Genomic DNA, 13,121 nt, shown 5'->3' with positions numbered 1-13,121 from the left:
TAGAGATGTAAGTAAACCTAACTGATTTTACTCTATCATCTATTGAAACAGTTCAATGCTGCACAACTGAAAATAGCAGCAGACACTGTGTTGCTTCAGATATGTTAAGTGGCCAACACCCATTATTCTTACCTTCATCCGTTCGCGGTTGTTGAGGGAACATATAGTTAGTTAGAACTGTTTTCTGAGAATCCGGATCAGTCTCCTTCTGCAGTGGTATGAGGGGCTTCGACTGAAAATAAACACATTTTAGATGTGATAAATAGTATTGAATGTTTACTATATCAGAAGTGTTGCAATAAAATGGTGAACTCTAATAAAAAAAGACTGAACAAAAGTACTTTAAAGCTAGACATACACTGCTGGAATTCTGGCCTATTCCTTCATGAATCAACTGCAATTCGAGCCATGGGTGGCTCTGTCTGAGCGGGGTGGAAAATTATCGGCCAAGCAATGACTGCATCCTAACAGATACTGCTGCTGTTTGGGTACTCAGGTAGCCGGGGGTACTGCGACTGTCTGAATACAACAGCCAGCAGTGCAGATTCCTTCAGTCATGGGACACTTGAGTGAAAAGCAAGTAGCTTAAAAAATAACTTCATACAGTTTCTAATAGCAGAGCTGTTTAGATTTTGTTCAGGACCTATGTGTGAAACCAAAAAAATTGCAGGGCAGCAAAGGCTGTACTGTTGGCCGCAGTTAGCGGACTTATGGCTTAAATTTCTGAAAAAAAAAAATCTGACTGATCATTCCACTTGAGTTCCCATTTTTTTCTTCAGTTATAAAAAATGGGCCCTAAACCTGGGTTCACATATATGCCATGTGGTAAATCGCATGTGATTCGTACAGGAACTGCACCGCATTCCTGTGCAAATCACATGCGATTTGTGTGCGGTGTGGTTGGAGCCATATATTTTTTATGGCTCCATTCGCACTGCACCCACACCAAAAATGTGCAGGACCCTTTTCTGGGTCTGCAATAGAATCGGATCACATAGGTATTCACACCTATGCGATCTGATTCTGCACATCGCACCGCGTTTTGCGGACCGCTTTCGGGGTGTTAACATACACACCCACAGCGGATCACACAAACGGGGTATGATTTTGATGCGGTACGGAACTCGTACTGAAAACGCCGTGAATTCCGCACTGCATCAGTGTGAACCTGGGCTTAAACATAAATAATAAACTATACACCTAATCATAAAAATTAAAGCGGAATTCCAGGTATGGATCATATAGTATGTCTACCATGGTTTTGAAATCGTGCTACTTCAAAACTGGCTATTCAGTACGACTTCTTTGAGGCTTGCTGACAGTCTGTGCGACTTCATTTAACAGCTGTCAATGCAAGTCACAATGAACAACAAAAATAGTGCAGGAACTTGTTTCTGAGTTGCAACAATTTGAACAGTTCCTAATGAGGTGCAACTTGTCATGAGACTATGAACTCTCTAGTCGCATGACAAGACACACTGGTGTAAACCAGGACTCAAGGCTAAGGAAATAAGGAAACTTTTTTTACAAAGCTTCCACTTTAGATTTTTCCTCTCTAGTAGAGAGGGTTTTGCTTTCAGCACCAAAGGTTGTGTGCCTTCAGCCTCCAGTGATCCGATTGTCCATGTGTGTATAAAATATTTGGAGGTATGTAGACCCCATAAACAATACATAATTAGAATGTGAGTTTCCTGCAATTCTAAATACGGGCTATGTTATATGAAACAAAAGTGAACTTATCCAAAATTCTGAAAGACTGTGTCCAAGTTTCTGAACAAACATTGTGACCTTTTAGTAGTTACTGTACACATCAGGCTAATGTTGTACTAATCCAGATACAACTGCACACAACAAATTTCTACAGACATGCACACAGATCTCTCTCGTTCTGAAAGTCAAATCCCTCAGCAGCGGGCGATATAGCAAAAGGAAAAGACAGAGGTTACTCCCAGGGATAGTGTCACCCCACCTGATTATCTGACAGCCACATAGCTGTGAGCTGCTGCAGTCTTGTGAAGCTAAAGGGCAAATTCTTTAGCCTGTGGAAACACAAAAATTATTAAAGTTAACAAAGAAATTTATTTTTCTGGTTTACGGACGCAGTGTGGGTGTCACAAAAGGGCTCACAGCAGCACAATAACATCTCTGTGGTTTATAGAAAAGAGCTAACATGGAAATTACACAGATCTTTTACCCGAATAATGCTAGCTATAAAAAGTTCCCAAACCCCTCTGCCCACTTTAGGAATTCAAAGATCTTTTATATAAATTCTTCTAAGAAAAGACTCTAGTTAGAGATCAGCTGTCCTGGTCACATGCGAATGTTCTAGACTCTTTTAAACTAGTTGCACCCACCACATCTCTAATCAGGTAATGTCCTATGAGTTTTAGCAGGTGGCACATTATTTGCCTTCTCTACAAAGTAGTAACTAGGATAGGAGTCTAAAAAAGAGCCATAAAGCACGACTTCACTCTCCTAATAAACATAGGCTATTTTTTTTAATCCTTATGCTGCTAGCATTAGCAAATAAATAGAAAAAAATATATATCAAAATTACTTGTTTTAATTTTGTTTACATTTCTCTGGTTACTTCCTGGATTCCAGATCTAGAAAAATGATGTCACACATCCCAGGAGTCTTCAAGAGGAGTTTTCTCAGTTAAGCACACCCACCTGCCTGAGCTAAGGGCAGATGGTTTCCAGAAGGTAAATGCTACATAAATCATCTGCTCTTACTCAAGATGGCAACAGCCAAAATGCTAGGGAGTGTTTTTTAAAATGATTTCTTAGCAAAATAAAGCATGGAGACATGGATAGATGGGGCAGTTTGCCCTGAATATTAAAAATAAATTAAATTGCGTTTTTGGTTTATGGTGTTCTGATGCAGTGTTGTTCCACATTACGAAAAGGAGAACGATGCTGTATATTCCTTGAGCTACACAGAATCTTGTGATTTTACTCATCAGTGTCTGCTCTCCTTCCCCACCTCCTGCAGTACTGCGGCTGGATTAAGCAACTCTTCTCCAAGGTGGAAGAACAAAGCAAAAATTATATTATTTGAATGACCGGTTGTAAAATGTACTTCGTGCTGTCCCCATGACTCTGCTGTTCTAGGCACGGGCCTGCCTTATGATGTCCTCACAACATCCTATACAGAATGTACATGTAGATCCCCACATTTATTTAGAAGATTAGAGCTGCAGAAAAGCCATACAAATGAATTGCGTCTGCTGTGGCACGGCCTTCAGACACTGCAGTTCATATAGATTTCTATGTAGTCAGTTAGGTTCGTAAAGCATATAAGATGTCTGCTCTTTAAACACAAGCTATAAGATGGAAATAAGGCTGCATCTAACGATTATCTTCATAATCAATTAGTTGTCTGATTATTGTTTCAATTAATCAGATAAAAACCTTGAAAAATGTGTGGTGTACAATTTTTGTTCATATGTTATGTTTTAAAAAAAAAGACAATTTATTCTTGATTATCTATAACAGGGGTGTTATACTCCATTTCATCGCTGGCCGTATCAGCATTATGGTTGCCCTCACAGGGCCGGCTTTATATGTAAGACTACATGTCCAGAGCACTCCCCCCATTACATCAGATGTTAAGAATCCCACACTCTTCCTAACATCACTGTGCACCCCCTTTGGGGGCAGAGCTGGAAAGCAGAAAGTGCAGGGTCTGGAGGAGGACCAGAAGAGGAAGGCAGTCATTACCAGGATCTGCTGAATGCTGAGACCAGGGGAGGCAGAGATGAGGGGGTGCTGCAACTGCACTGAGAGGTGCAGGATTTGGCAGAGGAGTTCTCCTCTCTGCTGCCAACTGCTGAGACAAGGGGGTACCTGCAGGAGAGGTGCAAGGGCCACATGAAATGGCCTGGAGGGCCGGATTCAGCCAGCAGGCCTTGTGTTTGACACCTGAGATCTATAAGCAGTGGTAAACATAAATAACCAGCTATATGGTTCGGAAACAAAAAAATATCTAATCCACTCTGAGAATAACAAAAGAGATATACTGCATATAGTATATGGTGATAGAAGTTATTTTTTTACCGTAATGCATAGAATGCATTAGGGTAAAAAAAAAAAAAAACTGCCGCCTTTAAAATCACTTTAAATCACTGACATGTATAGACGGTGTCCTGAGCTGTATGTGTGCTGCACTGTGTATGCTAACATGTATGGACGGTGTACAGAATGTACAGAGCTGTATGTGTGCTGCACTGTGTATACCAACATGTCTGAAAGGTGTACTGAGCTGTATCTGTGCTGCATTGTTTTTCCTGATGTGTAAACAAATAATGCATTCTGTATGCAGGCCAACTAGTTTGATGACCAACGAATCGATACTGAAAATAGTTGACAACTATTTTATAATCTAGTATGTCCATTAATTGTTTCAGCCCTAGATGGAAATCACTCATATTTAAATAAAACATCACTTTAAAAACTACAAGTATTTCTCATGCTTCATACTATACTTCCGCTGAAAGGCGACTTGTGCCTGTATGTAGTTTGGCATTTATGGGTTAAATTGTTTTTTGAATCCTGAAATATTTAATACATTTTTTGATTGGTTTATAGAGCACAAAAACAGACAAACATACAGAATAGCAGTTAAACAAGTTCAGAGAAGCAGAGAAGTGAGTTTTTCTGCACACGTTCTGCAAGGGAACAAAGAAACGAATTGTTCTCCGTGTGCCCTGTTCACACCACCATCATCTGAGTAATTTTGCTATCAGTTTTTCTGCACGTATGGTGTGAATGAGGACTAATAGATCAAATATTTTTCAGTTAAACAAGTATAGGGAAGAGATCAGGGGCGGACTGATAACTCATGGGGCCCCCAGGCAGTTCCTGTGTCCTTGCCCACGCTCAAAGCACACCCAAAAATGCCTATAAAAGGCACCAGGGGCATTTCATGGGGCCCCCTATTGACCCCAGGCAGTGCCCGAGTGCTTGAATGGTCAGTCCGCCCCTCGAAGAGATGGAAAAGCAGGCCAGCGAAGGAGACGATAGCCAGGACGACCAGATTTTTTTTTATACTTCTTAGGACAACCCCTATGTTGACATGTTTTTCTCTCTCTCTAAAATGGCATTGCCTGCGTTAATCCACTGTAAAAAGGTGCGAGGTGCAAACTCTCTAGCAGCAAGTTACATGATGATGGTCTCAGGGAGAATGCTCAGGAGGGCAATCTTATGGTCAAACGGTAGCTGAATGGAGCACAAGTCCTTAGTAGTTTAAAAGACAGCTGACCAGTATCAGAATAATTTAGGGCACCGTCATATCATATGAATTAATGCGCCGGCAGCAGTAAAGCACCAAGGGGAAACAAGGCATGTCGATCCTGCCCCACTATGGGCTAATCTGAATGGCAACCAAGTTATTTTGAACTCATGTATACATTTTATATAATTTAACATCAGATAATCTTTGCTTACGAAATAAGAAAACATTTATATTTGAGGCAAACATTCCAAAATTCATAAAAACATGACTTACTTGTTGTCACTCAGATTAATGACCTTGAGTTTCTGCATATCGCCCATTTCCTCTGGGAGGGACTCCAATTTGTTTGAATGCAAGAATAACACAGTGGTGTTTTTCCAGTTTCCAATCTACACAAATAACAAATTTAAACTTAATGCTATGAAATACTGCTAAATTGATAGATATACTGTATGATAGACAAGTAAGGGAAAAGGAACTTAAAAAAAAAATGGAAAAATAAAAAAGTTCGTTAATATAAGGCAGTATAAAAATAAAGGTAATAAAGGAGAGGATGATTGGTTCTAAAGGCACAAGGTTTTTACCTTAATGCATCCTCTGCTTTAAAATAAAAATGCATGTATCTGTCACTTTAAGGTATTCTTATGCGCATTTTTATATCAATAGTGTATTTGTGCATTCAGTAATTCTAAATTACCTGGTTGATCAAGCCACTGCTTTTCATTCTGATTTCAAACTGACCATGCTAAGCACAGAGGCCGATCCATGCTAGCGTGGTCAGTTTACGTGTTCTGTCATGCTGCTTTTAGATATAGGCAGGCTGTGCCATGCACAGCCTGCCAGTACTTCCGTGGTCAGTGTAAAGCCACACGCCCACCCATCCCTCCTCCCTTGATTGACAGCAGATTCCCCATCCAGCCAATCCTCCTCATCTGTGTCTCCCAGACATACGATCTGCAGAGACAGCAGCAAACAGGTGAGACCTGCATTGTGACTTAGAAAATAAGAAACTATGCCAAATAATTTATATAATTAAGAAAATCCGTGTTGACATGATGCCAAGACGTAGATTGATCCATCCACAGTTCTGTGACCCTCTCAGAGATGACAAGCGATCATGTGAACTGAAGATTCTAAGCTAGAAAAAGAATATCTAGGAAAGTTTTTTTTTATATGCAAAGATGGATTTATTAAATGTTCATATTTATGTATTTAAAAATGTATATAATGTTACTTAACATTTAACTTTTTTTACCTTAAAGTAGTTAACTACTTTAAGGTAAAAAAAAAATCTTCCAATATCAGCTCATCCCAAACCCCCCTTAAACACTTACTTGGCTCCTCTTTCAAAACAGCCCTGTGCACATCTGCAGCAGACCTGCTCTCTCTCGCTCTTCTCACAGGACAAAGAGGCAGCAGCAGGAGTCATTGGACCCTGCTGCTAGCAATCAAATCCCGTGCGGAGGCAGCGGTGGTGTGGTCAACCCATGCTGTGTGTGTCTATAGACACACAGCTTGCTATGGGGGCACTCGGAGAAGAGAAAGAGCGGACAGCACAAGTACGGGACCCCAGAAGAGGAGGTAAGAGGCAGCTCACGGCAGTACCGACAGGTAAGTATGACATGTAATTATTTTGGAAAAAGAAATTGCCTTTACAGCCACTTTATAGTCAAGAGCTGGGAGCAGGCCAGAGGGGCAATATATCTTCAATGGGTGGGAAATCTTGCTATGGAACAGCAGAAACTGGTATATGAAGAATATGTAGGTAGCACATAATACATTTTGGAGAGGAACCTTATTGCCTCTCCAAGATTTCAACTCTGGCTAAAGATTAGGAGAAGACCAGAACAAGATTAGGAAAAAGGAAAAAATAAAAAAGGGGGAAAAAAGGAAATTTTAGCAAGCAAATAATTACTCCAAGCTACAGCATTCTATTTACTTGCTGCAGGCTGCTCTCTAGTTATCTATTTCATCTGAAGCTCAATCTGTCATGATGAAATGTCTAATTCTAAAAGGCCGCACAGACCATTTATCAGACCTGCCAAACTTTTTCCTCCATGGCAAGTAAACAAGGTCATGAGCAGATACTGTTAGAACATAAATGGATATGAAAAGGCCTATTACTTCCTTCCACTCATCTTTCTGCTGATAACATTGAGTCTGGACAGGGTATGCAATCTCTTCCAAAAATTCCTCCGCAGCAAAACAGAAAATACATATACAAATATTTCAGTAAAAGGTATCCTACATTTTTATGATTGTCTGTATGTAAAATGCACGTGAGCCTCGCCTACACATCCCTAAACAAAGGTGTGAAAAGGTAACAAATGTAGGGGGTGTATGGTTTTTTAGGTAGTCCCTGGATGACCACACATTCCATGGTGTTAACCACCCTTATTTGACCTGGTTACTACTGATCAGAACTGTAAGCATGGAAAACCCACAGATTTTCACTGGACTAGAAATATAGGGGAACATTTTCCATCAAAACATTTGTATCATAGTAATGACATCATCATTGTACTGAATATATCATGTACGGAGAGCAGAGCTTAGGGAAGGACCCAGCAGGTCCACTCATTACAGGCTCCTTGCAAAAAACTATAAGGGGGCAGATACAAGACCAGTCACCCAATACAAGGGGCGAGAGTCACACTAATCGATCTTTAGTACAGGAAACTTCTGCACAGAGGCTAAGTGCAGGAGTTGTTCGGAAATAATTCATACATCTGTAAAAAAAATACCCAAAGGACACCAAGACTTAAAGTGGAGTTCCACTCACTCACACTGTAAAAAAAATAAAAGTCAGTAGCTGCAAAAACTGTAGCTGCTGACTTTTAAAAAACAGCCACTCGCCTGTCCCACAATCCCCCTTTGCCCCCGCCCGTTTCACCGGCCGTCCTGTATTCCAGGCGCCGGCATCTACAGTGTGGGCACCCTGCTGTGACAGGTTGCGGCTTCACAGCCATGTGCCCACTGCACATGCGCGAGTCATGTGTCCCAAAAGACTACAGGGAGGGAGGGAGGGAGGGTAGGAGGACAACTTCTGCTTCCGATCACCTAGGCGATCTCAGTGGAAGCGGATACCTGTCAATTTCGGGTACCCGCTCGCCAAAGTTGCCGAAACTTAATGGGGAGCTTGGGACCAATCTTTAAAGCGGAGCTTCCCCTTTTGGGTGGAACTCCGCTTTAAGTAAGAATACACACATATCTGTTATGGATTTCAGCTTTAAAATTATATTAAACTCTAAATTTCTAAGCAGCTTTCAGCAGTTGATCACTTACTGTAGCGATTTTATTTTTTAATCGTTGCCTACGATCCAGTTTAAAGCAAGGTATCTTGATGAACACAATATACAGGAATATGGGCAATGTTTTTGACATGATCAAACACACACCTACGCAAGTTAAACTAGATGGAATGGTGTCTTTATTACCTTGCCAACTATGTAACTATGTAAGCTGGCACCATGACCACTGTATCTGGTTTCCTGTTTCATGGTGGCTCTCTTTTCCCTCAGCAACCTATGGATCCACTCTTGTATGCAAGAGTTGTACCTCCTTACATAGTGTGAAACAAAAGTCCCGTAACCCAGGATGGCAAGACATTCCTCTGCTCCCCCTCCAAGCTGACAGACTTGTTCCAGACTGCACTGTCCACTGTTAACCTCTTTCCTTTGAGGAACAGAAGTTCGGGAAACATATAAACTACATAGTCACACTGAAGGTAGCACAGGAGAATTTCTTACTTTCGAAGTTCAGAGAGGCAACACTGAGAAAGCAGGTGGCAAAAACATTAAAAGTTGAAAAGTAAGTCCTGGGGTAACTATTTATGGGGGAGTGTTTATTTTATTTTGATCAAAGGGTTAAGGTGAAAAACACTGAGGATTTAATACTACTTTAAACATTCTCCCAAGCAGCTCCAATGCTTCTTTAGATTGGGGCACATACGGCACTTGCTTTCCAAAATTCTTCCTTCAGTCTCTTTGCATTTTATCTTTAGGTCCTGATACTGTCAAGTGGGCTGTGTGCTTAAGCAAATACCCAAGTATCAAGTGAGTATTTCCATAGGACTTCTGAGGCCCTACAGCAGCAAATCAGGGCAGTGACACAGCATAGCAAAGGCAGGTGTAGTCACCTTGGGGTAGCTGCCAACTTTACCTTTAACAGACCTTTATTGAGTACAAGTTTACTCTATCTACATGTGTGAATAAAAAGAGCGTTCATCTAAGCAATCAAATCCACACTAGTTGGCTAGTAGGTGGTGTGGAGTGCTGTGGAAGCCTGGAAAGTGAATTATTCCCAGCCACAGGGCTTCTTTTTACCTAGTTAAAAATGGATTGAGTGGCTTGCCATTTTCTCATTTTGAATTTGATTTAGACATACAGAGTATGAACAAAACAAGCACTGTACCTCTGGGGGAAGCTGTGCCAGAAAGTTGTGATCAGCAGCAAATGTTCGTATCTGGGAAAATTGCCCTATTGAGGAAGGTAATGCTTCAACTTCATTGAAACTGCAGTCCAGCTCTTCTAGGGAAACAAGCCTGGAAAGAAAAAACAGAGATTAAAAAAAATAATAAACTTGTTTTCGTCTTCTTTCACATGTTGTTACATTGCACTGTTGCTCATCTCCTTCAGTCCTGTCTACATGTACTCTAGCTGAGGTTGCATGGCACTTGTTCTGGTAGGTTTCCTAATGATGAATAGAGTGGGGCATGCCTGCATAATGCGTGTTGACAACAAAGAAGCAGACAGGGGCAAAGCATTGTCACCATGTAACAGGGAGTGATTGAACAAGGCCTTTCTTGGCTGGATCACAAGGCACTATTTTAATGAAAGCTACAGATAGAACACATTAAAGCAAAACTCCAGACTGCAGCAATGTATATTTTTAAACTCTTTGCACCCCCACCACTGCATATTCTGCAGCTTTCCTCCTTCATATTGGCACTTATTTGACGTTACCTTAAAAAGGAAAAGGAAAAAAATAAGGTAATACCCCCAGCTTTAAGCTGGCCATAGATGGATTGACTCTCGGCCAGTTCAGCAGGGACTGGCCAAATATCGATCCATCTATGGGGCAGGCTGGTTGTATCAAAGTCGATCCATCGATCGACTTCGGTACAACCTGCATGTTGGATTTTTCCCATGCAATTATTGTCAAAGGCCTTATCAGCTAGCAATAATTATTGTGTTCTTACAGCAGGGACAACTCCCCGCACCCCCACTCTACCCCGCCAGCAGAACATAATAGCTCCATGGGAGGAATTCACCCATCAACACTGACTTGTATACAACCAGTCTGTATGATTTTTTCTGAACGATCAGTGCTGCCGGCTGTAATCGGAAACACTCACTGTATTTCACCAGCAGGGAAGGCTCCCTGCCGGCAGAATGCAATAGCTCAGTGGAAGTGATTCCCCCATCCACACTGAATGTGTGGATGAAGGAATTGGTTCTTTTTTTTTGTTTTTTTTTAATATGCTGGCTGAACAAAATAATTAATCATGTATGACCTGCCTTACACAACAATTTACACTTTTAGCAGCAGTTCCTAAGTCCTAGGCAGGATTCAGAGTACACAGGGGGCAGGCACTGGAGTAACTCTTTCTCATCCAGCGGACTCTGGATATATGGAAATAGTGTTTATCACATAGGAAGACAGCAGCAGTGACTAACACCACCTGAAGCCCAGGGGTTGATTCTATGTCAGTGGGTCTTGTGGGAGCCTGGATGCCTGCACGTGGGAAGTGTTTTTGCTGCAATGCCCTTCAATGAAAAGCTATAGTGGGCAGGGGAATGGGAGAAAATTAAACAACACTTACAGAGTTTTCCATCAAGTGACAGAGACAGAAGCACGTAGGGCAGGAGTTCAGAAAGAGTTCTTCTTTAAAGTGAATAGGAGATTGGAATTACATATACATGTATATGTAAATTCCATCATTAAATGTTATATCAGCTTCAAGATGTTAATGTAATTCTAAAAGTATTTTCCAATATTTTATATTCTGGAGCTTTCATTAGGATAATTACTGGTGATCCTACCATAAAGGCACTTCTTATTTGAGGACAATGTTCTTTCAATGTTGCCCAATTGTTTCCCTGCATTGTCCTGCACTATGGGAGATCATCAGCACTGAGATGCAACAAAAGATGAAAAAAGATTCTATTTAAAAAAAAAACAAAGCATTTATGCATGATATGTAATGATTTAGCAAACTGTCATTTAGTTACTTGTACTTTAAAGCAGAATTAAACTCTAAAGAAAAATGAAGACAGGCAGGGTTTTTTATGACTGAAGGGACCCTAGTAATCTGTTCTGTTACAAATGTCTCTTCTTGCCTGTCAGCAGTAATCTACACCGAGTGACACATATGCAGCTCAGAGTACATTTATGGCACCGCTCTGTGCTATGATGAATTGACTTTTGTGTACATGTGCAGGAGTGACGTCATCGCAGCCGTGCCATCCAAGCAGCCAAACAGATTGAACCCAGAAGGAAGACTTAGAGAAGATGGAATCATCTGTGACCAGCTGAAGTGCTGACAGTGCAGCACTGGAAGGCTTTGTTTGACAGGTAAGTCTGCCATAATGTGCTAATATGTTGTGCATACTAGCACAATTTGGCATAAACCTCCTAGGGCCCAATTTAAACAATATATTGTATACAAGGTATGTCCAAAACGTAATGAGAATGTTAATTTAAAAGTTCTTTTATTGAAAAATTATACAATTGAACATTGTCTCCTTCAAAGTATGCACCTTGTGAGTATATGCAACATTCCTAGCAATTTTTCCATTCTTCATAGCATCCCTGGAAATCTTCAAGTGGGATGGTGTTCAGAGCTTGCATAGTGGCTCTTTGGATATTATCCACACTACCAAAATGGTGTCCTTTTAAACTCTTCTTCATCTATGGGAATATGAAAAAGTCGGGTATGTAGGGTGGAGGGTGTGTTTGTAGAGTGGATGGTGTGGAGTGATTGTTTTGCAGCCAAACACACTCTGACAGCCAAAGCACTGTGACTCAGTGCATTGTCATAATGAAGGATCCAAGCTGAGCCAATCTCAGGATGCATATGCAAAACTCTTTGCCTCAAGCAACCAAGAACTTCCAGGTAGAATCTACGATTCACAGTTTGACCAGTAGGTACAAATTCCTTATGGACAATGCCACCAGAGTAAAAAAAAAACAATGACCATTAATTTGACATTTGTTTTGCTCATTCGAGCTTACTTGGGGCGAGGTGATGTAGGTGTGTCATTCTGAACTATGTTTCTTCATCTCAGGATTGTATTCAAACACCCAGGATTCATCTCCCGTGGTCACTTGACTCAAACAGTCTCTCTTTCCAAAAAGTCCAACAGGTCTTTCAAAACAAGTTGACGGTGTTCCTTCTGGGCAGATGAAGTTCTTTGGAACAAGTTTTGCACACACTTTTCTCTTGTTCAAATCCTGAGTCATGATTTCATGAACAAGTGAATTCCCGTTTCCACTGCAATCATTCTGAAAGTGAACCGTGGGTCAAAGTTGAGAACAGACCTCAGTGCATCCACATTCTGTTCCATTTTTGACAGAGGGGCGCCCTGATCGTTGTTCGTTTTCAACACCTTCTCGTCCTTCTTTGAAGGCTGCGTATCATCGGTACCCTTGTGCAGATGATAGCGCAGCTTCTCCATACCGTTTCTGATGCGCTTTTACCCAATTTCACACAAAATGTTATCACATACTGCTGCTCCAAACTCACTTCCATTTTTCTTAAAATGAGGCACATGAACAAGGTGTCACAGGTGTCACAAAAAAAGAATGTTTCGACTGATAGGGCTGGAATGCAACTGATCAGTGTTTTAATGTATACCTGGCACCCCACCCCTTGGCCAGCCACC

General features: G+C 41.1%; 1 protein-coding gene across 3 annotated transcripts in view; it reads right to left on the bottom strand.

The window, feature by feature from the left end:
* The window catches only part of ERBIN (erbb2 interacting protein), a 349,377-nt gene that overhangs the window by 42,571 nt on the left and 293,685 nt on the right, over positions 1-13,121 (bottom strand). For all 3 annotated transcript variants that reach the window (XM_089653472.1, XM_089653471.1, XM_089653473.1), the window contains 4 exons: positions 9,649-9,778; positions 5,509-5,624; positions 1,970-2,039; positions 133-232 (listed from right to left, as the gene is read on the bottom strand). In XM_089653472.1, the coding sequence (XP_089509598.1) occupies positions 133-232; positions 1,970-2,039; positions 5,509-5,624; positions 9,649-9,778 (416 nt within the window). The remainder of the gene's footprint in view (positions 1-132; positions 233-1,969; positions 2,040-5,508; positions 5,625-9,648; positions 9,779-13,121) is intronic.

The sequence above is a fragment of the Staurois parvus genome, unplaced genomic scaffold (assembly GCF_062004578.1).
Source record: "Staurois parvus isolate SC_StPar_1 unplaced genomic scaffold, SC_StPar_1.0 ptg000714l, whole genome shotgun sequence".
Classification (NCBI taxonomy): Eukaryota; Metazoa; Chordata; class Amphibia; order Anura; family Ranidae; genus Staurois; species Staurois parvus.
Note: the sequence above shows the minus strand (reverse complement) of the source record. Positions and strands in the feature narration are given on the sequence as shown.